This window comes from Balaenoptera physalus (assembly GCF_965194825.1).
Source record: "Balaenoptera physalus genome assembly, chromosome: 5".
In the NCBI taxonomy this organism is placed as follows: domain Eukaryota; kingdom Metazoa; phylum Chordata; class Mammalia; order Artiodactyla; family Balaenopteridae; genus Balaenoptera; species Balaenoptera physalus.
The window spans coordinates 86,868,077-86,896,038 of record NC_138884.1 but is presented as its reverse complement, the minus strand read 5'-3'; the positions used below and the strand labels follow the sequence as shown (position 1 = coordinate 86,896,038).

The following is a 27,962-nucleotide window of genomic DNA, read 5'->3' as shown; positions in this document are numbered from 1 at the left end:
TAGTGAGAGGCCCGCGCACCGCGATGAAGAGTGGCCCCCGCTTGCCGCAACTAGAGAAAGCCCATGCACAGAAACGAAGACCCAACACAGCCATAAATAAATAAAATAAATAAATAAAGATACATGAAATTGCTAAAATTAAAAAAAAATATATGGGACATGCTCACCATCCGTCCTTTTAAAAAAAAAAAAAAGATGAAGTGTTTTTAACATGATTGTCTCACAGAGTACTTCAGTTCATAGCAACTTACTGTAAGTTGCTCCTATGTCTAGGAGCTATGGCCCTTGAAAAATGCTATGTCTAGGAGCTAAAGCAACCCAGTTGCTTTATCTGGAATCCCCTGAGTTGAGATGTCATAGCTTTCATGTTTTACCCACCTCTTCTCTCTGCCCAATACCACAACCTCATGTGAAACTTATTTTAAAGAAGTGAGAGGAACTAACTCTTTCTGAACTTGTCTTAATATAATAAGATAAAAAGGTCCTCTCAGGCAATGCATATAAATTATGGCATTTCATTTAAACATTTTTAAAAGTAGGACAAACTTTTGATGAAAGATGCAGTCAATAAATATGTTACTATCATAGTCATGCTGTTACTGGGTGCTGAAAGCAGGTGAAAAACAGAACGACTTTCTTTAATAGTTTATGATTTAAAAGTCCAAGTCAAAAGACACCATGAAATGATTATTGGTGGCTTGCCAAAGAATACTTAAACATCTAATTTCTCTTTACCCAATGATGCAAAAAAAAAAAAAAAATGGAGTAGGGGTTAAAAACCCATCGAATGTTGAATAATCTTTACAACGTAAGAGTAAGAAAGACTGACATTTTATGAGCGTTTCCCGTTTGCCTGGCACAGAGCTAAATGCTTTCCATACATTCATTATCTTGTTCAATCCTCTCAACAACCCAACAAAATGATGGATATTTTTATCCCCATTTTACAAATGGAGGAGCTAAAACTCAGAGGTTAAGTAACTTGTCCAAGGTGAGCCAGTGAATAAGCGGTAGAGCATGAATTTGAACCCAGACCTATCTGTTCCTTCTGAACCCAAATGGAAGGCATTTCAAACTCTGAAATGAAAGAGTTTAGGGTGTGATTACCGAGGCTAATTCCGTTGCCAGGACTAATTGCCACTGTGGCCTCTTCCTCTCTTCCCACCTTATGTGCCTCTCTCCGAAGCTATTTATACTCTGCTAGGTGTCATAAATGTCCAGAAACCAGCAAAAGGAAACCCAAACTCTCAAGCACCTGCAAGACAATTCCTCAGGTCAATAGTGATCAATAGTAAGCCCAAGGTCACTCACTAATCATTAACATTTAGATTAGTATAGGCAAAATAATAAATACTGAAAATCTGAACAAGGCTACTTTCCTCCCATTTACTGAATAAGTCTGAAAAATCTGAAAATCTGAACAAATCTACTTTCCTCCCATTTTCTTTAGAAAAGACCCATGCAGCCCTTATTTCGTTTTCATGAGTGTTACAGCAAACAAAACTAAAGAGTTCTTACCCTCAGGCTTGCAGCGTCTCCGTCAGAGCTGCAGGTGTGGATGATCATAGACAGGACTAGAATTGGCTGGAGGAGTGATTGAATCAAGCTTTTCTGTGAAGCTTACGCTCCTTTGCCCTCTACTGCACAGTGGTGGCATTACATGTTGCATGAGTTCATACAATCTTAGATCACTTTTTAAAGAATTGCAGTAAAATACACATAATGTAAAATTTACCATTTTAACCATTTTAAGTGTACAGTTCAGTGGCATTAAGTACATTCACATAGTTGTTCACCCATCAGCATCACCCATCTCCAGAACCTTTTCATCGTCCCTCCCTGAAACTCTATATCCATTAAGCAGTAACTCCCATTCCTCCCTCTCTTCAGTCCCTGGTAACCACTATTCTACTTTCTGTCCCTATAAATTTGCCTACTCTAGGTACCTCAAATAAGTGGAATCATCCAATATTTGTCCTTTTGTGACTGGCTTATTTCATTTAGCATAATGTGTTCCAGGTTCTTCCATGTTGTAGTGTGTATCACAGTTTCCTTCCTTCCCTTCTTAAGGCTGAATAATGTTCTGTTGTATGTATATACCACGTTTTGTTTATCCATTCATCCATCAATGGATATTTGGGTTGTTTTCACCTTTTGACTATTGTGAATAACGTTTCTATGCACATGGACGTGTACAAATATCTGTTCAAGTCCCTGCTTTCAGTTCTTTTGAGTAGATACCTAGAAGTGGAATTGCTGGATCATATGGCAATTCTACGTTTAAATTTTTGCAGAACTGCCATACTGTTTCCCACAGCATCTTAGAGCACTTTGATGGTGCTTTACTTCAAGGTTCGAATCAGTCATGCCGCCCATCAAACTGGGTGGGAAGGCCAAGTGATAATAAGAAGAAATAGGAATGGTGGCTCCAAAATTTCAGCAATCTGACTGGAAGAGAGTGGGAAGGGGTTAATTAGAGGTCTTGTCTTGAAATGAAGTGGTAAAACAAGCGTGACATTTTTTAATGTAGACTGCAGAGAACAGATCAATTTTTTCAAAGCAACACTTTTTGAGGTTTTATTTATACTTGACTTTAGGTTCAGATGACACTGCTGGAGATCACTAAGGAAGATGAAAATTTCCAAATGGATTTGTCCACAGCGGGGTGATGGTCAATTTTTAAATGGATAATTATAATAGGTTTATGTAAATGTAAAATTGGGGGGTCCTTAACACAAAATTTTTTTCACAATTATGTTGAGGTTCTTTAGTAAAAATGTATGTATCTCTATATATATTGTAGGGATAAACTCATACAATGAGTAACTGTAAAGAAAAACAACAAAAACAGTCTGTTCTACAGCCCACCTAAACATATACAAACATGTCTACATTCACATATACATGAAGTCAGGTGCTGGATGCATGCCCGTCGGAATTATTGGAGAGAGTGTTGTTAGCTTGTTGGATAAGCTCTAAAATTTCTTTCATCTCAGAAATTCTCAAACGACTCCGATCGGTACACATATTCTATACAGCCCTCTCGAGAAAAAATAATCACTTGGGGTTTTTCATGTCCAAAGACATATTCTTCCCTTTCTCTGAGCCCAACATTTTTAAACATTCTACACTCTCAGTGAATGGGGAATTTTCTTTACTTATTTTTAATTTCCAGAAACAAGTCAAGCCAAGTTAGAGAGTAGTATTCTGTGCCGTCATCATCATCATCGTTGTGATCACTATAGCTTGCATTCTTCCTAAGTGCAGAAAGTATTGCAAATAAGATATTGGCTAATCCTCACTACAAAAGACATAGAACATATATATGATTCCCCTTTGACAGATGATGAATCTGGTTCAGTCAGAATAAGTAACTTGCCCAAGGCCATCCTCTGGTAAGAGATGGAGTCAACATTTAAAACTGAGTCTAGGGACTTCCCTGGTGGTCCAGTGGCTAAGACTCCATGCTCCTAATGCAGGGAGCCTGGGTTCGATCCCTGGTCAGGGAACTAGATCTCACATGATGCAACTAAGAGTTTGCATGTCACAACTAAGATATCCTGCATGCCTCAACTGAAGATCCCACATGCCACAACTAAGACCCAACGCAGCCAAATAAATAAATATTTTTAAAAAATAAATAAAACTGAGTCTATCTGGCTCCAAAGCCTTATTTGCAATTAGCAGTAAGAATAGTATGCTCAGAACCATATGTGCTGATATCTTTGGCTAGTAATTTTTTTTATTCCCTTCAAAAATCTTTCTCCCTTTTCCTTCCTTTTATTCCCCCTCTCCTCTTATTTTAGTTATCTGCATACATGTAATGTCCTCTGATTGATTGTAAGTTTTTTAGGGCAAGAAACAACTAGCACAGGTTAAGTGTTACGTGGGTTTCTCCTCCCAAAAGTGAAGACTCAGACAAGAGCTTTGTGTGTGGGTCATTTGTTCTGAAGACATAATCTCAGGGCTCAAGAGTGAGGAGACTGAGAAGAATGAAACAAGGAAGAACGGAAAGCCAAGCCAAGAGTGAGTTATTGAGCTGGTTACTCCTGTGGGCAAGTAAGTTTCAATCCCATGGGGGATTCTGAGGAATGGTCTAGACTATGCCTCATTTTTTTTACCCAAGAATAAAAGAGAAAGGAATATTTATCTAATGACTCCCATCCCTTTAGAAGTCAAGGATCTCTTCCCAGGGTATCTCTTGTACTTCCAGGTTTGTGCATAGACCAGAATAGCTGAACAGGCTTCTACAAACGTCCTGTAGCGTGGTATTAGTGACATCATGGGGCATAAAGTGAGAAGTAGATGGTGCAGCTATGACAAGGTGCTGCCGAGCTACACTTGCCTAGAACTGGCTGCCAGAGTAAAAGTCTCTAGAGACTGACTGATGAGTATGGAAAATAGCTGATATCATAAAGCTGGGGAAGAAAGTATGACAAAGCCCATTCCTTGCACTGCTCCAATCTGCTCATGCCCTATTTTAATAGTTTCCCCAAAGACAGGGATGCTGTATATAGAAGCAGTACACATCGACTATATTCCTCCCTCTGATCAAAAGAGCAAAGGCTCTCCTGCATGCTAGTTCAGACAACTAGAATCTTAGCAAGATATCCAGCCACAGAAAACCAGACTCAGTTTCCATTTGGTCTGAAGTGTAACACACTCTTGGTTTGGGACCCCGAGACAAGTATTCTACTGCAAGTAGTTTATTTCAAAGGTGTTCCCAGGAAACACCCTTGGAGGAATGAGGATATGAAATAAAAATAGAAAGGAAGCCAGTAAAGTCATTTCTACCACAGAGAATCAGAATTCCATCCTACTGGGGGATTCAGGGAGAATGTAAAGTATACCCCAGATTTGTCTCCCCCAAAATGGGTGAGAAAGTTGTGGTATTTATCTGCCAATTCCTTTCTGTCATTGGTTGATGGCTGCTTCCAAGGACAACTTCCAGCACTTCTGAATTGCCCTTTGTGTGGACTAAGTGGCTCCTCATGGCCAAGAAGAAAATACTTCAGGCAAAGAGTCTCCAGTATTAGCAATAAACAGCCTTCAACATGCAGAGGCAAATGCTGAGTGGAAATGAGGAGGACACCAATAGCTTTAGAAATCTGCTTTAGAAACCCAGCTACAGGTATAAAGTGCATGGAGTTTTCTAACACTGACCCTGGCACAAAGGGACATTTATCAACTGAAGTTGTTTGAATCGGTGCTTCTCTTGATTACATGATAATTTCAATGAATTCAGTCCTACCAAAGAAATAGGTGAATCCTGATGAATATCGATGCAAAAATCCACAACAAAATACTAGCAAACAGAATCCAACAACACATTAAAAGGATCATACACCATGATCACGTGGGATTTATCACAGGGATGCAAGGATTCTTCAATATACACAAATCAATCAATGTGAAAACCATATTAACAAATTGAAGAATAAAAACCATATGATCATCTCAATAGATGAAGAAAAAGCTTCTAACAAAATTCAACACCCATTTATGATAAAAACTCTCCAGAAAGTGGGCATAGAGGGAACCTACCTCAACATAATAAAGGCCATATATGACAAACCCACAGCAAACATCATTCTCAATGGTGAAAAACTGAAAGCATTTCCTCCAAGATCAGAAGAACAAGACAAGGCTGTCCACTCTCGCTACTCTTATTCAGCATAGTTTTGGAAGTCCTAGCCACGGCAATCAGAGAAGAAAAAGAAATAAAAGGAATACAAATTGGAAAAGAAGAAGTAAAACTGTCACTGTTTGCAGATGACATGATACTATATGTAGAGAATCCTAAAGATGCCACCAGAAATCTACAAGAGCTAATCAATGAATGTGGTAAAGTTGCAGGATACAAAATTAATGCACAGAAACCTCTTATAGTCCCATAAACTAGTGATGAAAAATCTGAAACAGAAATTAAGGAAACACTCCCATTTACCATTGCAACAAAAAGAATAAAATACCTAGGAATAAACCTACCTAGGGAGGTAAAACACCTGTACTCAGAAAACTATAAGACACTGATGAAAGAAATTAAAGACGATACAAACAGATGGAGAGATATAGCATGTTCTTGATTGGAAGAATCAACGTTGTGAAAATGACTATACTACCCAAAGCAATCTACAGATTCAATGCAATCCCTATCAAATTACCAATGGCATTTTTTACAGAACTAGAACAAAACAAATCTTAAAATTTGTATGGAGACACAAAAGACCCCGAATAGCCAAAGCAGTCTTGAGGGAAAAAAACGGAGCTGGAGGAATCAGACTCCCTGACTTCAGACTATACTACAAAGCTACAGTAATCAAGACAATATGGTACTGGCACAAAAACAGAAATATAGATCAGTGGAACAGGATAGAAAGTCCAGAGATAAACCCACACACCTATGGTCAACTAATCTATGACAAAGGAGGCAAGGATATATAATGGAGAAAAGACAGTCTCTTCAATAAGTGGTGCTGGGAAAACTGGACAGCTACATGTAAAAGAATGAAATCAGAACACTCACTAATGCCATACACAAAAATAAACTCAAAATGGATTAGAGACCTAAATGTAAGACTGGACACTATAAAACTCTTAGAGAAAAACATAGGAAGAACATTCTTTGACATAAATCACAGCAAGATCTTTTTTTTTTTTTTTAATTTTATCTATTTATTTATTTATCTATGGCTGTGTTGGGTCTTCGTTTCTGTGCGAGGGCTTTCTCCAGTTGCGGCAAGTGGGGGCCACTCTTCATCGCAGTGCACGGGCCTCTCACCATCGCGGCCTCTCCTGTTACAGAGCACAGGCTCCAGACACGCAGGCTCAGTAATTGTGGCTCATGGGCCCAGCCGCTCCACGGCATGTGGGATCCTCCCAGACCAGGGCTCGAACCCGTGTCCCCCACATTGGCAGGCAGATTCCCAACCACTGCACCACCAGGGAAGCCCAGCAAGATCTTTTTTGATCCACCTCCTAGAGTAATGGAAATAAAAACAAAAATAAACAATTGGGACCTAATGAAACTTCAAAGCTTTTGCAAAGGAAAGGAAACTACAAACAAGAGGAAAAGACAACCCTCAGAATGGGAGAAACTATTTGCAAACGAATCAATGGACAAAGGATTAATCTCCAAAATATATAAACAGCTTAAGCAGCTCACTATTAAAAAAACAAACCACCCAATCCGAAAATGGGCAGAAGACCTAAATAGACATTTCTCCGAAGAAGACATACAGATGGCCAAGAAGCACATGAAAAGCTGCTCAATATCACTAATCATTAGAGAAATGCAAATCAAAACTACCATGAGGGATCACCTCACACCAGTTAGAATAGATATCATCAGAAAATCTACAAACAATAAATGCTGGAGAGGGTGTGGAGAAAAGGGAACCCTCTTGCACTGTTGGTGGGAATGTAAATTGATACAGCCACTATGGAGAACAGTATGGAGGTTCCTTAAAAAACTGAAAATAGAATTACTATATGACCCAGCAATCCCACTACTGGGCATATACCCTGAGAAAACCATAATTCAAAAGGAGTCATGTACCACAATGTTCATTGCAGCTCTATTCACAATAACCAGGACATGGAAGCAACCTAAGTGTCCATCGACAGATGAACGGATAAAGAAGATGTGGCACATATATACAATGGAATATTACTCAGCCATAAAAAGAAATGAAAGTGAGTTATTTGTAGTGAGGTGGAGGGACCTAGAGACTGTCATACAGAGTGAAGTAAGTCAGAAAGAGAAAAACAAATACTGTATGCTAACACATATATACAGAATCTATAAAAGAAAAAAAATGGTTCTGAAGAACCTAGGGGCAGGACAGGAATACAGACGTAGACGTAGAGAATGGACTTGAGGACACGGGGAGGGGGAAGGGTAAGCTGGGATGAAGTGAGAGAGTGGCATGGACTTACATATACTACCAAATGTAAAATAGATAGCTAGTGGGAAGCAGCCGCATAGCACAGGGAGATCAGCTCTGTGCTTTGTGACCACCTAGAGGGGTGGGATAGAGAGGGTGGGAGGGAGACGTAAGAGGGAGGAGATATGGGGATATATGTATATGTATAGCTGATTTGCTTTGTTATAAAGCAGAAACTAACACACCATTGTAAAGCAATTATGCTTCAATAAAGATGTTAAAAAAAAATAGGTAACTAATAAGAACCTGCTGTATAAAAAAATAAATAAAATAAAATTCAAAAATACAAAAAAAAAAAAAAAAGAAATAGGTGAATCCCTCATGTGGTAGAAATTAACTGTTTAAATAGAAATTATAACATTTCATCAGATTTATTACCACATATACATGGGGAACTGGGGCCTGAAAGGACATACACATTTTTATCTACATCCTAAATTCAGAATCATGTTTATATCCATATTGATGCAAAACAAAGTCATTGTTGGAGCTTCCAAAAGCAGCAACATTTTTTCCGAATGCAGCAGAGGAATATTTTTAGATTTGTGTGTGACTTATTTCTTTTGCTTTGTCCATCAGTTTAATATTAATGGATGCTCTTAGATTAGCCCAAAAAAGTCCATGTTTGCTCTTCTCCTTGGGCCATTCCAAATAAGTTCTCTGTGCCATGAGAGCTTTGAGCTTGTGATAGCTGCTAGGAATGGAATACTGTGGAATGGGATCCAGCAAGATCAGGATTAAGTTATTAGATCCTTCATTGAAGAGATTGTGATGGGCAAAATAGAGTTCATAATGGCACCACTCACTCTGGACAAAGTTGGGAGACAAAACAAAGATGGACTTGTAACTTTTCTCAATGCAGTTTATGATATTTTCCATGATGCTCTTGCCAGGAACAAAGTTTCTCTCATGGAGACAAATTCTTTTATCTTCTTTTTCTAGGTTTGGTATTAATTCATTCTTCACCCAGGCAGAATCATGCCCACTATATGAAATAAAAGCATGGAACTGGACAGTTCTTTGGAGTTCCTCTAAGGGTACATTCCTAGCCCTGTGCCGGGTCTGGGTCCACTGACACACCATCCTGAGATACCAGGGCAGATCCAAGTAGATACAGAGGACAGTCACTGTAACAGCCAACACCAGCCCAGAGACCCCAATGGTGACAATCAGCAGAGCTGTGTTGCAGGATAATTGAGATACATGGAAGTCCTTTAGTGGGGTTCCCTTATAGCTTTCTGGATAATCACACTTATAAGAATCAGGCCAACCCTCTACCACTTCACTTGATACTTGGCCTACGCTTTGGATAAAGTCTCTTAACTCACATGTACATTGGAATGGATTGTTCCCTGCTTTTAGGGACCTAATCTTCTGGCAGCTCTGGAAGAAATCAGCTGATGGGTTGGAGATTGAATTATAGTCAATGATCAGTATGGAAAGGCTGCTAAAGGTACCACATCCAGGAAGGTGGGCTAAAGAATTGGAAGCAACATTGAGTTCTTGCAAAGTTTCTAGACTGGTGACATCTATAGGGATGCTCCTTATCCTGTTATTGTGGAGATCAAGAACTTTGACCCTGGGAGGTAAACATCTGAAAACAGAGTCAGTAAGTATATTTGAAGACATATTTAAACTTAATAAACTTCTGGTCCAAGGGCAATTTCCTTCACTTTCATCATACTTTAGGGAATTCTGGCTAACATCCAATTGTTGTAGAGACTTCATCTCCTTGGTCATATGAACTATATTTGCAAGTTCTTTTAACTGATTCATTTGTAAACTGAGTGTCTTCAAATTAGCCAAGTTTGCACAGTTTTTAAAAACCATGTCTGTTAAGAGATTGTTGGAAAAATTCAAATACAGAAGTGGGCTAATTTGGGATGGGCAGACCATGTGGACCATGTGTGCAGCAGACACTGTGAGATGCTGGATGTTCATATTTGAAAGGATTTTATAGATATAACCTTGTGGAAGGCTGAACACATCATTGACAACTTGGTGTATAGACAAGGCCTTCAGTGAAGTACCAGAATAATCAAAATCTCTGAAGTCAACGCGACCTTGTAGTTTCACATTTGAAATTGAGAAATACTTGATGTTTGTATGCCAAACCAACTGGAGGATCATAAAGAAGGAATTCCAAGTTGTTTCAATGTTGTTTAAAGTAAGATTTGATAACCTTGAATTCTTTTGAAGTTTTGACAGAACATTTTGGAAAGAACACCCATTATCATCTAGCACACATTTGATATTAGACAGTTCCAGACTTACGGCGGTGCTGACTGACACATCCAAAATAAAATGGAATTCATTTCTTGTGGGGAAAACAATGTGCAGACTCTGGGTGTTAAGGTCTCGAAGGCTCTCAGGGTCTTCTTTTTCCCCATAAGTGTCTCCTAAGACCAGTAAAACCTTACTGATGTGCAAATAAGCAATCGGCAGCATGCTGGATTTTTGTAACTGTGTGGCACTCAACCCCAGAAATTCTAGTTGAGACATGTTGCCAAGCTCTTGGCATATGGGCAGAGCATCAAATGCATTAAATGAGAGGTCTAAGTGCTTGAGGTTCAGAGTAGGGTGGCAAGAAATCTTCTCCAGCTTGTTGTGGGACAAATCCAAGTATTCCAGTTCTTGGTTAAATCTGAAAACACTCATGTCAAGATACTGGATTCTATTATGAGAAATTATCAAAATCTTCAGCTTTGATAGTGATATGATGTCAGAAGTCCGAAGTTCAGAAATGTAGTTTTGTGATATATCTAAGATTGTTGTGTTCAGGGATAGGTCTTTGGGAACATGGGTAAGACCTGTTTTTGATCTGTCAACTAAAAATTCACTTTCATTAGATAACTGGGTTCTGATCTCAAGTATAAGTATGAAGATGATGGCAAAATGGAAGATACTAGAATTCGTTTTAGTCATTTTGTAACAGTAAACTATCCTAAGGGTAGCTGCTATTCTTCAGAGCATCTTGATACAGATACAGATCCTAGGGGGGAAAAAAAATCAACATTAATTGACTGTATTAAATTAGGCATGGCTGACATTAAACATTTTTTACTAGAGACTCATTAAATGAAGTTTACATTATTTGGAGTCACACAACCTGAAACCAGGAAAATATACATATTTATAAACAATTATACTATCTCTAATCAAATAACTTTTAATATGGATACGTAATGGGCTGAATGGTGACTCTCTCCCCAAAAAAGATATGTCTGCCTCCTAACCATGTCCTAATCTCCTAACTGAATGTTATCTAATTTAGGAAAAGGGTATTTGTAGAGATAGTTAAGTTAAGAATCTTGAGAAGATCATCCTGGATTATCTAGGTGGTCTCTAAATCCAATGACAATTATCCTTACAAGAGAAAGGGGGAGAATTATTTACAATAGTCAAGATAAGGAAGCAACCTAAGTGTTAATCAATAGACAAAAGATAAAGATGTGGTATACATATACAATGGAATATTACTCAGCCACTAAAAAAAAAAATGAAATCTTGCCATTTGCAACAACATGGATAGATCTAGAAGGTATTATGCTAAGTGGAATAAGTCAGACAGAGAAAGACAAAAACCACATGATCTCACTTTTATGTGGAATCTAAAAAACAAAACAAACAAAATGAAAACAGATTCATAGATACAGAGAATAAATGTGTGCCAGTGGGGAGGCGGATGGAGGGTGGGAGCAATAGGTGAAGGGGATTAAGAGGTACAAATCACCAGTTATATAATAAATAAGTTATGGGGATGTAACATACAGCATGAGGAATATGGTCAATAATATTGCAATAACTCTGTATGGGGACAGATGGTTACTAAACATATCGTGGTGATCATTCCATAATGTATTCAAATGTCAAATCATTATGCAATACATCAACTACATTTCAGTTAAAAATAATAATTATAATTTTTAAGCATAAAAAATTAATTATAAAAAAGAGAAAGGCAGAGGAATATTTGACAGAGACAACAAAGACATGGAGAAGAAGGCCATATGAAGATATGAAGATGGCCATATGAAGGCAGAGAGTGGAATGATACACCCACAAGGCAAGGAATGCCAATAGCCAGAGAGCCACCAGAAGCCGGAGAGGCTCTGGAGAGAGTGCAGCTCTGCTGACGCCCTGAATTTAGACTTCTGGCCTCCACATCTATGAGAGAACAAGCTTCTGTTGTTTTAAGCCACCAAGTTTATGGTAACTGGTTACAACAGCCACAGGAAGCTAATACAGATGGCTTTACACATTCAAGGGGAGTCCTCTGACCCCAACCTCCCCAAGATCCTTTAGAGCTCAAGCTAGGCTTCACAGCTGGTGTACTTTCTACATTTGATATGTACCTCCCCATGGCTTTTTTGAGAGTTCCGTCCCTGTGTGGTTGAATTAGGATTCTTTTTGCATTACCTTTTGTTACCTGCACATAGTTTGGTGCCTAACTTTGGTCTTATTCAAAAGACAAGGATGTCCACTCTCGCCACTCTTATTCAACATAGTTTTGGAAGTCCTAGCCACTGCAATCAGAGAAGAAAAATAAATAAAAGGAATACAAACTGGAAAAGAAGAAGTAAAACTGTCACTGTTTGCAGATGACATGATCCTATACATAGAGAATCCTAAAGATGCCACCAGAAAACTACTAGAGCTAATCAATGAATTTGGTAAAAGTTGCAGGACACAAAATTAATGCACAGAAATCTCTTGCATTCCTATATACTAAAAACGAAAGATCAAAAAGAGAAATTAAGGAAACAATCCCATTCACCATTCCAACCAAAAGTGGTGGGGGGAGGGGTGGTGCTGGTGGGATGAATTGGGAGATTGGGATTGACATATATACACTAATACGTATAAAATAGACAACTAATAAGAACCTGCTGTATAAAAAATAAAATAAAATTCAAAAATTCCATAAATAAAAGAATCCTCCTGCCAATGTAGGGGACACAGGTACGAGCCCTTGTCTGGGAAGATCCCACATGCCAAGGAGCAACTAAGCCCGTGCACCACAACTACTGAGCCCTCGTGCCACAACTACTGAAGCCCGCGTGCCTAGAGCCCGTGCTCCGCAACAAGAGAAGCCACCGCAATGAGAAGCCCGCGCACCGCAACGAAGAGTAGCCCCCACTCGCCACAACTGGAGAAAGCCCACGCACAGCAACGAAGACCCAACGCAGCCAAAAATAAATAAAATAAAATTAATTAAAAAATAAAAGTAAGGGTGGTATTTTTTTTTAAATTTTATTTATTAAAAATAAATGTCCCAAGTCTTCCTCTCTAGCTTCCTGAAAGAGCTACTCATACAAGGAGAAATATTTCAATGAGAATAAAAATAATACTCAATTACTGCCTGGGCCAGTGCCTAATATCTCAGAACAGAACCATCCTGTATAAGCTATATTGAAGTAAAAGTGGTTTGGGCTTATGGCTCGAGTGGGTTTCCCTACCTATTCCTAAACCTGAATCCAAATCTGGGGATCTTTTAACTTTCTGGCCAAACTCCAGAGTTCAAGGAAGCAGTGGTCAGCACCGTCAGGTATGGTGCACAGCGTGTGACTGGAGAGACAAGGGGCAGAGACAGGATTCCACACACAGACGTGAGCGCTTAGCACACAGTGAACCCATCACAAGCAAGATGAAAGCTGTCCTTGTTTCCTTAACAACGGCAACCATCACAACAAATTTAAATTTATGAAACTGAGACAGGCTGGGACCTGGGACCCTTTGTGGCAGTGCTGCAGTGCTTGCATCTGGACAAATGACTCCTCAAGCAACAAAAAAAAACAAAACAACTCTAAGGGACTAAAAATAACTGCGTGCATGTGCAGTTGGGGCAAATTCTGGACAAAAGACACAAAAAGACCAAAAAAGCCCAGCTGCCGCTTCTAAAGAGCCTGGAGCAAAAACAGGGTGTCGGGAGCAAAAGCAGGGTACTGCGCATGCCCCCTGCACACAGCACCACAAAGGGGCGGGCAAACCACCAAGCCTCCCCTCCAGCGACCCCCCTGGACACACCCCTGACCTCACCCCCATATAAGGAACCAGCTCACCCCACCCCACCTCGGGACAGCAAGCAAGGGAAACTGTTACTTGTTCTTGCTCCCGTCTGCTGCGGCAGGGGCCCCAATAAAGCCTTGCCTGAATTTCCTGTCTGGCGTCTGGTCAATTTCTATTTATTGGGGAAGGCCAAGAACCCTGGTCAGTATCAAAACTGCCTGTCTTCAGGCATTTAATGAAAGCATGGCTTCAGTTTTCTATCTAGCTTAATTAGTTGACTCAAATATCTTCTATTTGCTCAACCTCCATTCTGCCCTTTCATTTATAGTCATTATTTGAAGCACTCAGTTTATGAAACCATCGTATTACAACTGAGGAGATCAATGGCCAGCTCTTTTTACATTCCTTTCCCTTTATGCCTGACTGTCCCATCCCTTTAATGGGAAGAGATTTGTTAACTAAGTTAGGGGCCACTCTTTCTCGAGGGGCAAGGGACCCACCCTCATCACCAAATGGTTCTAACAAAAAGCAAAAAGGAACAGATAAAATCTGAAGCTAAAATAGAAGCCTTAGTAGACCCTGGAATGTGCAATATCGAGGTTCCCGGCTTGGCCAAAGATATCCAGCCAGTGATTATTAAGTAAAAAGGGTTATACAGTGTCTAAATATAAGGTACAAATTTCTTAAACCTAAGGAAGATCTTCAAAAATGTTTGTAAGTAGATTAACAAAATAGGAGGCCACTGGTCTGACTAAACTGACCATAGCTGATATTCAGACCCTGATAGGAATTTTGGAAGAGGCCTTCTCCCTTAAGCTAAATGAGGAAAAGTAAAACTTTCCAACATAGGCGAATGGGTATGTCAGTCCTTCAATATCATTGAGGTAACCACCCAATTCTTTGAAAAGGAAAACAAAACTGTCCTTGTTTTACAAATGTAGTCTTTACAGGACCAGATGTGTGGTTCCAAAAATAATCCAAAACCCACCAATCCTTTTGCCACTCCCAAAGCCTTCCCTATTTATCTTAAGAGGCGTGAAAGTATTAAACAAAGGGGAAACAAAGTCATCCTAGGAGGAACTTGCCTGTACCTTTGAGATGCAAATGTCCTATCTGGTCTTCTCAGGAACCCTAATCTCTGATATCTTTTTAAATGGAAATTTTTAAAAAGAGGGTAAAGTAATTTAGATCTTGACTTGTCAAGGATAAATAGAAATCTTAAGTGCCTTTTCCGTAAACACTAGTAAAAAGGGTTTGTTCCATCTGCTACAAGCCCAGTTTGAATCCAGCCCCTTGTAACTGATGGCTTTTATGTTATACCTGACTGAGGACTGAAATTTTGAAATGGGTACTATAAGGCCTCTGTGTTTGTTTGTGTGTTCTATATGTATATAGATGTATATATATGTATCTATATGTGTGTTGTAGGTGTATGATATATAGATGTATGATATAAGGCCTCTGTGTTTGTGTGTTCTATATGTATATAGATGTATATATATGTATCTATATATATAGATATGTATACATATCTATACATATCTATACATATATATGTATAGATATGTGTATATATGTATCTATATGTGTGTTGTAGGTGTATGATATTGCGAAAAATGAATTTGTAAAAGAGCTCTACTTAATAGGCTTAAAAAAAAATTAAGTGCTTATATAAATACTCAGAAATAGAAAATAATCTGGTCAGAATGAATTTCAGGTTCATGTTATCTGGATAATGTTCACTACTAAACTGATATCTGGTATTGAAGGTGGCTTAAGCTTGTTGGTTTGATTAATATAGACATGTAAGAGTCATCAATGTTAAGTATAATACTTCTGTTGTAACTAGGTTTTTTTTTTTAAGCTTTTTTTCCTATTTATTTATTTATTTATTTATTTATTTATTTATGGCTGCATTGGGTCTTCGTTGCTGCACACCGGCTTTCTCTAGTTGCGGTGAGTGGAGGCTACTCTTCCTTGCGGTGTGTGGGTTTCTCATTGCGGTGGCTTCTCTTGTTCCGGAGCACGGGCTCTAGGTGCATGGGCTTCAGTAGTTGTGGCATGCGGGCTCAGTAGTTGTGGCTCGTGGGCTCTAGAGCGCAGGCTCAGTAGTTGTGGTGCACGGGCTTAGTTGCTCTGTGGCATGTGGAGTTTTCCCGGACCAGGGCTCGAACCCATGTCCCCTGCATTGGCAGGCGGATTCTTAACCACTGCACCAGGGAAGTCCTGTACTTAGGTTTATTAGAGGTCAAATAAGATCTTATTCTATCTGTTACAAATTTGTCAACAAGACAAGTAACTCAACGTGAAAAAAACTTTTAAGAAAAGTGTTTTTAGTGAAAATGGTGTGAAGAATGAAAAATACTGAAAAGAGTTATACATGATCAGGATTTTCTAGGATTGGATTACATTTAGTTGGGTAAATGGATTTTGTTGGGAGTGGGCTGGGACAAGTCTGGATTTGGTTTCTCCCTCCAGAGTTCTCTTGAAATGCTGATTTTAATAACAGATATTATGAGTGTCTTTGCCTTTAAGTGATCTGTATTTGTTTTTGAGATCTTTTGTAACTTTAGTTAAGGAATATGTATTGTCTCACAGTGACCTATGATCTTATTTTACCACGTATTTTAAAACTTTTTGACAAACTTCCCAAATGTCAAATTTTCATTAAGTTTCTTTTGATTTCCAGCTAACTTTAGAGGGCCCCTGAGGTATCTTAAAGAGAAATATTTAACTAGGATTATTTGGTATGTTAAGTTAAATGTAATCATTCGTAATTCTGGTTATTGTAATCAAGTTTCTTTATCGATTACACTGTATTCAGATGTTTAACAATGCCTTTTAAGTCTTTTGTCATTTATAGATATTTTTGTACTCTGGTGCTATTACAAAAAGTGCTTCGTCATCAAGGAGATTCACAGAAAGGCTACGGAAGCAGTTACAACGGTTCCACACCAAGATGATGGCTATGTGAGGATTCCAGCCCATACTGACTTAAAACAAGGAGCTGTCCTGCCCCTGGGGCCCCTAGATCAGGCATCCAGAGATTTTTACTCTGACAGGCAAGGTCAACGCCCCTACTCAGCCTTGAAGCACTTACAGAAGACAGAACATTGCCCTTCTGCTTCCCATAAGAATATGGGAGTAAAATCTCTGAGGGGGGTATGAAACAGGAGGGAAGGGGGCAGGGCACAAACCTTTGAAAGAATGACAGCCCAAGGACATGACATAAACTGATTAGAACAAAATGGGTCCAAGATGGCGGACAAGTCAACTTCCACTAGACCTTGAGCCTCAGTATATGCTCACTGTAACACATCAGCAAGCTAAGTGACACACCCACAGGCACCATGACAGTTCCAAGACGGACCACAAGGATCAAAAACTGGGTGGTGGCCCAATTCCTGGAAATCCCCGCCCCTTCCCAAAATAGCTGGAATACTCCTCCCACTCATTAGCCTATGAAATTACCCACCCCTATAAAAACTGACAACCCCATACCCTGGTGTCTTTCTCACCTTCTGAGATGGCCCATACTCTGTCTGTGGAGTGTGTTTCTCTCTAAATAAATCCACTTCTTGCCTAAAAAAAAAAGAAAATTCTATAATTGAGAAGTCAAAGTGTTGCATACAAGAGGAACTGACTTTTAGGCACTTATGGGAGCTACAAATTGTATATATTAAACTTGCTAGATCAGTGAAAAATCAATATTTTTTGTCAAAGTCCTAATGACCAGCACTGAATCTCATCTGTAGTAGAAACTCAAAACTATTTTATTGTCAAATAAAATTATTATTTGCAAAGTTGATTAGTAATAGGGTGCTTTAATCAGGAAGTATAAAAGTATCTCCAGGTGTGTTTATGTGTATTTTCATGATTATGATAGGTTTAGCCTCACCTTTTATGATCCAATGCATCAGTACATGTGAATCGCCTTTGTTTGAAGACTTTGGGGGCACCCTGTCAGGACTTTGACTTGTCTTAATAGCTAATACTCATACAATCTGGCCCATTAAATTCAGTCCCACAAATATTTATTGAGAGTTTTCTTTGCACCAGGGCAACTAGCTATTAACCACAGGCTGAAAGGATCAGAACCAGGTCAAGAGATTTTCTGCTTTGTTTCCTATGTGGTTTTGTGAACTTTCGCTTTCTGTTGTGAAGATGCAGTCACAACTCTTTGGATCCAATTTGGGGGTAGCCTGGGAAACATTTTCAAAACCTGCAATTCCCCCTGACTAGTAGCACCCCAGGATAGTTTCAGTGGTCTGAGAAAACAGAAATAAATAAATAAATAAATAGCTTGTGGAAACAGCCCAGAGAAAAAACTCAAATGAACCTGCCCATAAAAAACAGAGGAGGCATTCGGCAGCACGGCCTCCGGGAGTAATTTACCTATAACTCATTGTCCTCAGCAACATCACTGCGAAGAGATAAACGGAGAGGACAGGATGAAGAGCAGGGTCACCTGAAATCAACACCTCGCAGCTCTAGAAGAAACCCATGAGGAGACGTTTGTGACCCAAATATTCATCTCCCAACTGAAACATATCTCCTGAAAGCAAATCACGTCTGAGATGAGGTTCATTCAGGAAAAAATCACACACACACACACACACACACACACACACACACACACACACACACAAACCCTTTCTCTGACTTAGGACAAGGAGCTGATAAATAAGTACATAATCAGAAATAAACCACTTACAAAAACACCCAGGACTTAATCATAGAGATGTTCGAGATTTCTGTGTCTAACGACTCATTATACCATAATTTTATTTTATAGAATTTAAAAAGATGTCGCTTACCAAGACGCCCTGTTCCTCTGTCCTGTTGGTAGTATGTAGGAAAATCAAGTACTTCCTCAAACACTTATTTCACTGGTAACCACGTTTAATGTTTGGGGTTGGGGTGGGGAAGCTCTTTCACGCCACCTACTGAAGCCCACTGAAATTACATTACACAGTCAGTGTAAACCTATTTTCTCCTATTCAATGTAGAGAACGGTCTGCGGGTTAATTGCTAGACCTGCATTAAGATAGAATTGCCTCTCCGTGGCTCTCCTTCACTACAGTTAGTTCACTATTGTCTGCACTAAGGGAGTGAAGGAGGTGGTGCTAATAATCCACAGATGATTTATTGGCTGAATTCGAAATGCTGTGCTGGTGGAGGTAGGGGTCCTGGTCTGAAGTATTCCAGGTGTTTTGCTTATCTTATTGCCTTTTATATATATATATATATATATATATATATATATATATATAAACTTATTTATTTATTTATTTATTTGTTTATTTATTTTTGGCTGTGCTGGGTCTTTGTGGCCGCACGCAGGTTTTCTCTGGTTGTGGTGAGCGGGGGCTACTCTTCGTTGCGGTGCGCGAGCTTCTCATTGCGGTGGCTTCTTTCATTGAGGAGCACGGGCTCTAGGCGCGCGGGCTTCAGTAGTTGTGGCACATGGGCTCCGTAGTTGTGGCTCACGGGCTCTAGAGCACAGGCTCAGTAGTTGTGGCGCACGGGCTTAGTTGCTCCGTGGCATGTGGGATCTTCCCGGACCAGGGCTCGAACCTGTGTCCCCTGCATTGGCCGACGGATTCTTAACCACTGCGCCACCAGGGAAGTCCATCTAATTGGCTTTTGATGAGGCCACTATTAAAGGTGGCTGAAAGTGGGAAGCGGGAGGGGTCAAGATCAAAGTTTTGCTAAAACTCATTCATAGAGAAGATCACTCATGGGCTTTTACCAAATGGATGCTAATCATGTCTTTTCTGACAAACTGGTTTTCAGAGAAAATCTGGTGCTCACATTTTTTTCCAAGGATATTTCAAACTTTCTTCAAAAAGTGATTTTTGAAATCTCCATGTGAAAAACACGCTAGCTAACAATCTCTTTTCTACGATAAGGTCTAAGACATTTCCTGTGGGTTCGTTGCTATTGTCGGCATGCTCAAGGAATCCAACCTGATAATTCCACTCTGGTCTTTTAAAAGAACAACAGTAACAAAATAACAAATGGGCAAATAAAGCTAAGAAATGCCAGCTAGCTGTCTTCCTCTGAACTTGTGCTCAGCCTGGTGCTGCATGATGTCCTGTACAAGCTGGATGCAGTTCTTGCTGGAATCAGCTTTTCTCCCACAGCAAGCAAAGTCAGCTTCCCTAAGAACCCTGAGATGCTTTTTGACTTGTACTATTCTGTCTCTCTCTGTTTCCTCCTATCCCCTCACAATTTGTTTAAGGGGGAGGCATGTCTATAAATATATTTCTGTGACTGAAAGAAAGAACGTCCTCCCCCCTCCACTCTCACTTATCATTACTTCCCCCAGGTCCATAACCGGGCTCCCAAAAGGCATTTGACTTTGTGAACCAAATCTAGAAACTAATGCCCAGGACAGGGAAGTCAGCAGGGCAGAAAGAAAGCACTTTAGCACTCAAAAAGTCCTGTGTTTCCCTTCAAGCTCATCCCCACTCTGAGTTGCCCACCCGCCTCTTTTTTTTTCTCCCTATTATCCAATAGGTCAGCTGTCTCCAGCCGTTTTGGCACCAGGGACTGGTTTCGTGGAAGACAAGTTTTCCACAGAAGTGGGTGGGTGGGGGATGGTTCAGGCGGTAATGCCAGCGGTGGGGAGCAGTGGGGAGCGATGGGGAGTGGTGGGGGGGCGGCAGATGAAGCTTCACTCGCTTGCCCGCCAGCACCTCCTGCTATGCGGCCCGGTCCCTAAGAGGCTGCGGACCGGTAGCAGTCCACAGCCCGGGAGTTGGGGACCTGTGTAATAGGTAACCAGGGGACAAACATACTTGTAATCATGTACACCCAGGCATTGATATATCCACCTCTCCTAAGGAAAAACTTTAATTCTCAAAGAACATGCTTTCTTTTAACTTTTTAAAATATTTTATTTAACCCAATATATCCAAAATATCATTTTAACGTGCCATCAATATAAAACATTATTAATAAGATATCATATATAATATTCTTCATTCTAAGTCTTCAAAATCCAGTGTGTGTTCTACATTCACAGCCCATCTCATCTGGGCTCCCCACATTTCAGGTGTTCAATGGGCACACGTGGCTAGTGGCTCTACCATATTGGATGGCCCGAGTCTAGATGGAGTTATCACAGCCATGCAAATAAGTACAAGCCTAAGTCCAGTCAATAGTAGCTCAAAGAGCTAACTCAAAACAGAGGTTCCATGTCTTAGACTCTAGGCACCTCTTTACTTCTCTCAATAGCAGTTTCTGCCCACTCTTGATTCCATACCCAGGTGTTTCTTTTTGGATCCAGGGCAATGTAAATATTCTGCCAATTAGATGTGACCTGTACTTGTTGTTTGTTTTTTTTAAACAAAAGTTTTATTGAGATATAATTCATATACCATAAAAAATTTCACCCATTTAAAGTGTACAATTCAGTGACTTCAGATAAATTCACACAACTGTGCAACCATTACCACAAGCAATTTAGAACATTTTAATCACCCTGAAAAGAACCACACCCCTTAGCTGTCACCCTCCAATGCTCCATTTGCCTCAGACCTAGACAACCACTATAGATGGTACTAATCTCTATAGATTTGCCTATTCTGGATACTTCATATAAATGGAATCATATTATAAGTGGTTCTTTGTGTGGTTTTTTTTTTTTTTCTCTTAGACTAGTGTTTTCAAGATCCATCCATGTTGAACCATGTATCAGGATTTCATTTTTTTGTTGCTAAATAACTTTCCATTGTATGGATATACCACATTTTATTTATCCATTCATCAGCTGATGGATATTTGGGTTGTTTACACTTATGGCTCTTATGAATATATAAACATTCATGTACAAGTTTTTGGTAGACATACTCTCTCTTGGGTATATACTTAGATACTTAGGCATGGACTTGCTGCGTCGTATGGTAACTGTGTTTAGTCTTTTGAGGAGTTCCAGGCTAGCTGCACCATTTTACCTTTCCACCAACAGTGTATAAGGGCTCCAGTTTCTCCACATCCTTGCTAACACTTGTTATCATCTGACTTTTCTTATAGCCTTCTTACTGGGAATGAAGCAGTATCTCATTATGGTTTTAATTTGCATTTCCTTGATATCTAATGATGTTGAGCATCTTTTCATGTGTAGATAAGCCATTTGTATATCTTCTTTGCAAATTTGCTGAACTTGTTTATTAGTTCTAATGGTTTTTTAGTGGATTCCTAAGTATTTTCTGCAATTAAAATCATGTCATCTGCAAAATGTCATCTTCTTCCTTTCCAAGATGGATACCTTTTATAACATGTTCTTGCCTAACTGCCCTGGCTGGCACTCCCAGTACAATGTGGAACGGAAGTGGTGTGAGCAGACACCCTCATCTGGCTCCAAATGTTAGGGAAGAGCTTTGAGAACCATTAAGTATGATGTTAGCTGTGAGTTTTCCATCTATGCTTTTTATCAGGTTGTGGAAGTTCCCATCTGTTTCTAGTTTGTGAGTGTTATTTTTCCGGAAGAGGCAGAGTATTGTTTCTTAATCAACAAGGAAGAAAACAAATGCTCTGACCACAGTGTCTTAGTTTGGGAGATGCCTCTCCCAGCGGAGTTAGTACAGTTGACCCTTGAACAAAGCAGGTGTTACGGGTGCCTAATATGATTGTAACTTTACAGTTGGCCCTTTGTAGCTGCGGTTCCGCATCCTTGGATTCAACCAACCGCAAATAGTGTAGTACTGTAGTACATATTTACTGAAAAAATATCTGTGTGTAAGTGGACCAGTGCAGTTCAAACTCATCTTGTTCAAGGGTCAGCTGTACTCACAACTGTGTTCCATTCCTTCCTTCCCTCCCTATTTTCCTGACAGAAAGCACAATTCCTCTCTCCCACCTGACCCTAGAGTTCAAACTGTGCCCAGTGAAGCTGGCTGGGAATGAAAAATGACATCACTAGGACATTTAGCATTTAATTAATTCTCCCTTAACGACTTAAAATTTTCCAGCAATTTTTTTTTAAGTTGCCACCTGAGTAAATCTTAGGCTAAGGCCAGCCTGTCTCCAGCTACTGACCTGAGGGTCTTTTAGCTTCACAGAATGTTAACCAGCAACTTTGTACACAATCTTGGTCCAAGTTTTTTACTGTTGGCTTAGGATAAATTCCTGGAAGGAGTAAATAAATGTCTTGGATGGTTTTTCATGTTTATTGATAATTTCTATCACTTTTGTGAATTACTTGTTCACGTCATTGCCTATATCAGGGTTATGATTTTACTATTTAATTATATATTCTCTTTTATGTTACTGACACTAACCCTCCATCAAACTTTTTGCAAACATCTTCCCTCATTGTTTATCTTTTTATCTCATGATCTTTTGAACCAATAAATACATAACTTTTTATATAAACAGGTAAGTTGACTTTCTCTTTGCTACTACTGTCAGTTAGTTGTGTGCTGGTGAACCAGGTTACAAAACAAAAATAAAAAGCCTGATTTTTTAGCACTTGCCAATATCTATGGTGTAAGTATTTCCAGTAAAGCTGATTTCTAGCTACCAACTGACCTGCCTGCAAAATTTCTGAATATTTAACCACTGGTTCTCACAAGTGTGTACAATCCAGCTCCAGCAGACTACTGCTATATGTTGCTTTTAGGTTTAGAGAGTTCTTCTTCATAACAAGGTCAGATAAATATATGTGTATATGTTCTCCTCAAACATAATTTTTTAGTTAATTTGATTTTTTTATTATCCAAGTAATAAATGTTTACTGAAGAAAACAGGAAATATGAATAAAAACAAAATTTCAAATCAATAATAACTTACCATATAGAGATACACCAACATCATTTTTGGAGCAACCATGAAGACTTTTTAATATATATATAAACATGCTTTAGGCTCTTGATGCCTGTTGCCAAATTGCTATTCAGTAAGTTTGTACAGTTTATATACACACACACACACACCCACCCCCTCAGATGGCACTGGACCAAGTATTCTGTTTTGTAATCTGCTTTTCTTAATCCATAATACATCATAAATGTCTGTTTATATCAGTAAATATCCACCTACAGCTTTGTTATTATTGGCTGAATAATATTCCATTTTATTTACAATGTATTTTAAAAATATTTTAATTAACAATGTATTCAAGCAATCTTTTTAAGTTGTCTCCAAACTTCACATTATTATCATAAACAACTCTGCAATAAGCAGCATGTTCATCCATTTCTTAGGATGTGTATAAGCAATTATTTCCTTAGGATACATTCCATGAAGTGAACTCTCTGAACCAACTGACATAAATCCAGACCATTTTTCTCTGCCTATTGTTATGAATATGTCTTTTTGATTTTTATTTTTTTTGATATGTCTTTTTTAAATGATTATTTAATCCAAATTTAGAATAGATTTTTAGGTTGTTCATCTGCCATATAATTCAATAGCCTACTGACAATTTTTGTTTCCCTTCTCATCTGTTGGTTCTACTGATTATGGTATAGGGTGTTGACTGGAACTTTTCCTATGACTTGGGTCCAAAACCAAGGACTAGGAAGTGTTACTTACCCCATATTCTAAGGAGAGCTCCCAACAATTTGGGCCAAGCACTCCCTAAAGCAGTTGAACCAGATAGTGCAATCCCTACCATCACCCCATCCTCACATTTCCCAGGTACATATACATAAAGGGGCGGCAGTGAGAGAGTCAGCAGCATTGAGATACCAGTGTTTATGATGTAAGGCTACACCCTATGATATGGGGAAAGAAGACCTTTAGATGGAATTGGAGATTGCAAATGTTAAGCTAGAGTGCACTGTTAATACCTCAAAAGGGCTGAAGATGTCTGAAATCTGCTCACAAAAATTACTTCGTATTTAGACTTGACTCTGTTGAGATTCCTTACTCCGTGCTTCCAATGCAGGAGGCGTGGGTTCGATCCCTGGTCTGGGAACTAAGATCCCACATGCCATGTGGCCAAACAAACAAAAAACAGAAAGTCCCTGTGGCTGTAGAAATCCCTTTAAGTCTCTTTATCTGCCTGTAATTTATTCTCATTCTCTTCTGATCAAACCAATCTCCAGAAATCTAGACAGAAAGTGACCTCCTCCTTTCCCAGTGTTGTGTTCTGTGTTCTCATTAAGACTCACTCTCTCCTCCATTTATAGCCCAGTCATCCAGTCACTGTCTCTTAGCCATGCTCTCACACCCCTCCATCCCATCTTCTCTGCCAATCTCTCCCTTTTTTGGACTTCAGAACTGTGAGAAATACATTTCTGTGGTTTAAGCCACCCAGCCTGTGGTATTTTGTCAGGGCAGCCTTAGCAGACCCCTGCACCACTCTTCTCGATAATGGTCATGAGGCAGGTAACCCTGCTCCCCACTCCTCAATCCCCGTCCTCACCCACCACCATGACAGCAGGTCATGACAAGGAGCTTGACTTTTGTTCTAGCTGCAAGGGGAGGTCATTAGAACGTTTAAAGCAGGCGAGTGGCTTAAAATAATTTATACTTTAAAAATAATTACTCTGATTGCTGTTTGGAGAATGTATGAGGCAAGAGTAAAAGCAGGGAGGCCGGTGAGTTTACTGCAGTCGTACAGGTGAGAGATATGGGTGGCTTAGTTGGGACAGCGGATGCTCTGCTCCAGGTTACAGAGTGGAACATGCACACTCTGTCCCTGATGGCCTGCAGACTCAGCTGGGGGTGGCAGGAGAAAAAAAGAGAGGGAAGAATATGACAGAAGCTGTGTGGGTCCATGAGACACTTCTGTATCCTTGAAATAAATACATCCTTTCCCAAGTTGGTATCTGCTACTTGCAACTGGAAGAATTCAAAAGAGGAAACAGAGGATTCCTGGAGATAGAACATCTTTACCTAAAAAACAAACTGATCTCTTATGATAGAGCTTTCATATGTCTGAAATGTGTATGGTTTCATATGTGACAAAAATACAGGTTTTGTTTAATTCTATTTGAAAGTGCCAAAATTCTATATTTTCACTGTCAACAGTATTTTGTGGGAAACATATTGGAACCATTTAAAAATATTTGATCATTTAGAATGTGTGACATAGTTTGTTGTTGTTTGCTTTTTTTATGAATTTATTTATTTTTTATTTATTTTATTTTTGGCTGTGTTGGGTCTTTGTTGCTGCGCATGGGCTTTCTCTAGTTGTGGCGAGCGGGGTCTACTCTTCCTTGTGGTGCGCGGGCTTCTCATCGCGGTGGCTTCTCTTGTTGCGGAGCACGGGCTCTAGATGTGCAGGCTTCAGTAGCTGTGGCATGCAGGCTCAGTAGTTGTGGCTCGCGGGCTCTAGAGCACAGGCTCAGTAGTTGTGGTGCACGGGCTTAGTTGCTCCGCAGAATGTGAGATTTTCCCAGACCAGCAATCAAACCTGTGTTCCCTGCATTTGCAGGCGGATTCTTAACCAATGCGCCACCAGGGAAGTCCCAGTTGTTGTTTGCTGTTTTGGTTTTGTTTGTTGGTTTGGGGATTTTTTAGTTTAGGAAACAAGTCCAACAGAGGCTAGAGAAAATTTACCATTTGGGAGAGGGCCTGTGGAAGAAAGTAAGTACTTTCCTGAAGAGAAGGAAGGGCTAATGCAGACAGAAGATGACTCTAATACAATTTCATTAAGGCTAATTTCTTTATAACTATTAATTATGAAACCAGTTTATTGAATGAGCTAAGTCCAGAAGGAAAGGGCTTTATTTTCTCTCTAACCATAACTTTACAAGCAAGTTTTGTTGAATCTCTCCCTCTATAAGGATCTATTCAGGATCTATCCTGAATCCTGAATCCCATAGATTTTAGTGACAAGTCTCATTTTAGTAATTGCACCTCTATTTCAGGCATTGAAATGTCCAGGCCAGTCCAGTTTAACATCAGTCTCACACCTAATTCAAAATTCTGCTTGGCCCTGGCTCAGGCCTTTCTTGCAGTGAAGCGGGGAAGGAGTGTGGTCAATATCATCACTCTTCCTCCATCTTCTCTGCCTTCTCTATATTCTGGATGTTCCCAGGCCACTGCAAGTGAAGAGAGTATTAGAGAAAAAGGAGCAAGTCTCCCTTCAATTAACTACTGGATAAGGCAGGCAGGCCATCATGCCTCTGCCTCTGATTGTGGCAGAGTCCAAATGTTGGCTCTTTCACAGGATGCATCTGTGGGTCATTCAGAGGCCTTGGGGGGATCCCACATTGCACAGCTCTTTGATGCAAGTGGCACATTCTCTGGCTGACCTCTTGCAGCACCCCTCTGACCCCCCAAGTCATACGCCTCTTCTCCCTAACCCCTTGCCTCTCAGCAGTATTGTCCCTTTGCACAACAGGCTGCCCTATTAGCTAAAGTCGTATCATGACAACTCAAGCCCAGCTACCCTTCCCATGGTCATTATGGCCCACAGGAAATCCACAACACTTCTGCCATGCCAAATAATGGAAGGGTAGGTTGCAATCACTGCTTCCTTTCTTTCCTCATCCTGCCATTTTGGGCTGCCCAAGCCACCCTCTTACCTCTTGAATTCTCCAGGTGAGAAGCACTCATCCATTCATTCAACAAATATTTATCAAGCACCTATATTTGCAAAGCATTGTTTGCCAATAGGTGACACTCATCCAGCTCTTCCAAGAGCTCTCACTCCATACTCTGTCTGCCGCACTGGACCTGTGCATTCCTGTTACTCTGCAAGCTTTCAGGCTGGGAGTAGGATGTGAGGTTACTCTTCTCCTAAGCTTAGAGCCCATCTCGGTTGCCTTTGGAAGAAATCCAAAGCAATTTCCCCATAAGTCTAGAACCTCTACTTAATGACTCTCTAATCACCCTTTTGAAGCCAGTCTTCTGAAAATAAGTAATATGAGTTGATAGTTACTGATAGTTACTGACCTCTTTCTGCTATTTTTTAGTAATTCCAGCCTGGCTGTGTCTAATATCTGTTTAAAATGTGGTGATATTTACTGCCTTTTGTCAGCTTTGAGGCATTCGCCAAAATTCTAACACAACCAGATAACTCCTATTCAATCGGTTACAAATAAA

The 27,962-nt window shown here is 39.8% G+C and overlaps 2 protein-coding genes across 18 annotated transcripts in view; both read right to left on the bottom strand.

The window, feature by feature from the left end:
• TLR10 (toll like receptor 10) overlaps nt 1-27,962 on the bottom strand; it is a 55,959-nt gene that overhangs the window by 11,151 nt on the left and 16,846 nt on the right. The window lies entirely within an intron of this gene.
• Nucleotides 8,299-27,962, bottom strand: part of TLR1 (toll like receptor 1) — a 45,979-nt gene continuing 26,315 nt past the window's right edge. For 2 of the 17 annotated variants that reach the window (XM_082464189.1, XM_082464188.1), the window contains exons 2-4: nt 17,474-17,537; nt 12,366-12,472; nt 8,299-10,938 (exon numbers count right to left, since the gene is read on the bottom strand). In XM_082464189.1, coding sequence (XP_082320315.1) covers nt 8,484-10,871 — 2,388 coding nt within the window. In that variant the 5' untranslated portion in view covers nt 10,872-10,938; nt 12,366-12,472; nt 17,474-17,537 and the 3' untranslated portion in view covers nt 8,299-8,483. Of the gene's footprint in view, nt 10,939-12,365; nt 13,185-17,456; nt 17,538-18,350; nt 18,511-18,772; nt 18,912-27,962 lie in introns of those variants that run through there. The other 15 variants (XM_082464180.1, XM_082464182.1, XM_082464183.1 and 12 more) reach the window with 14 other exon arrangements.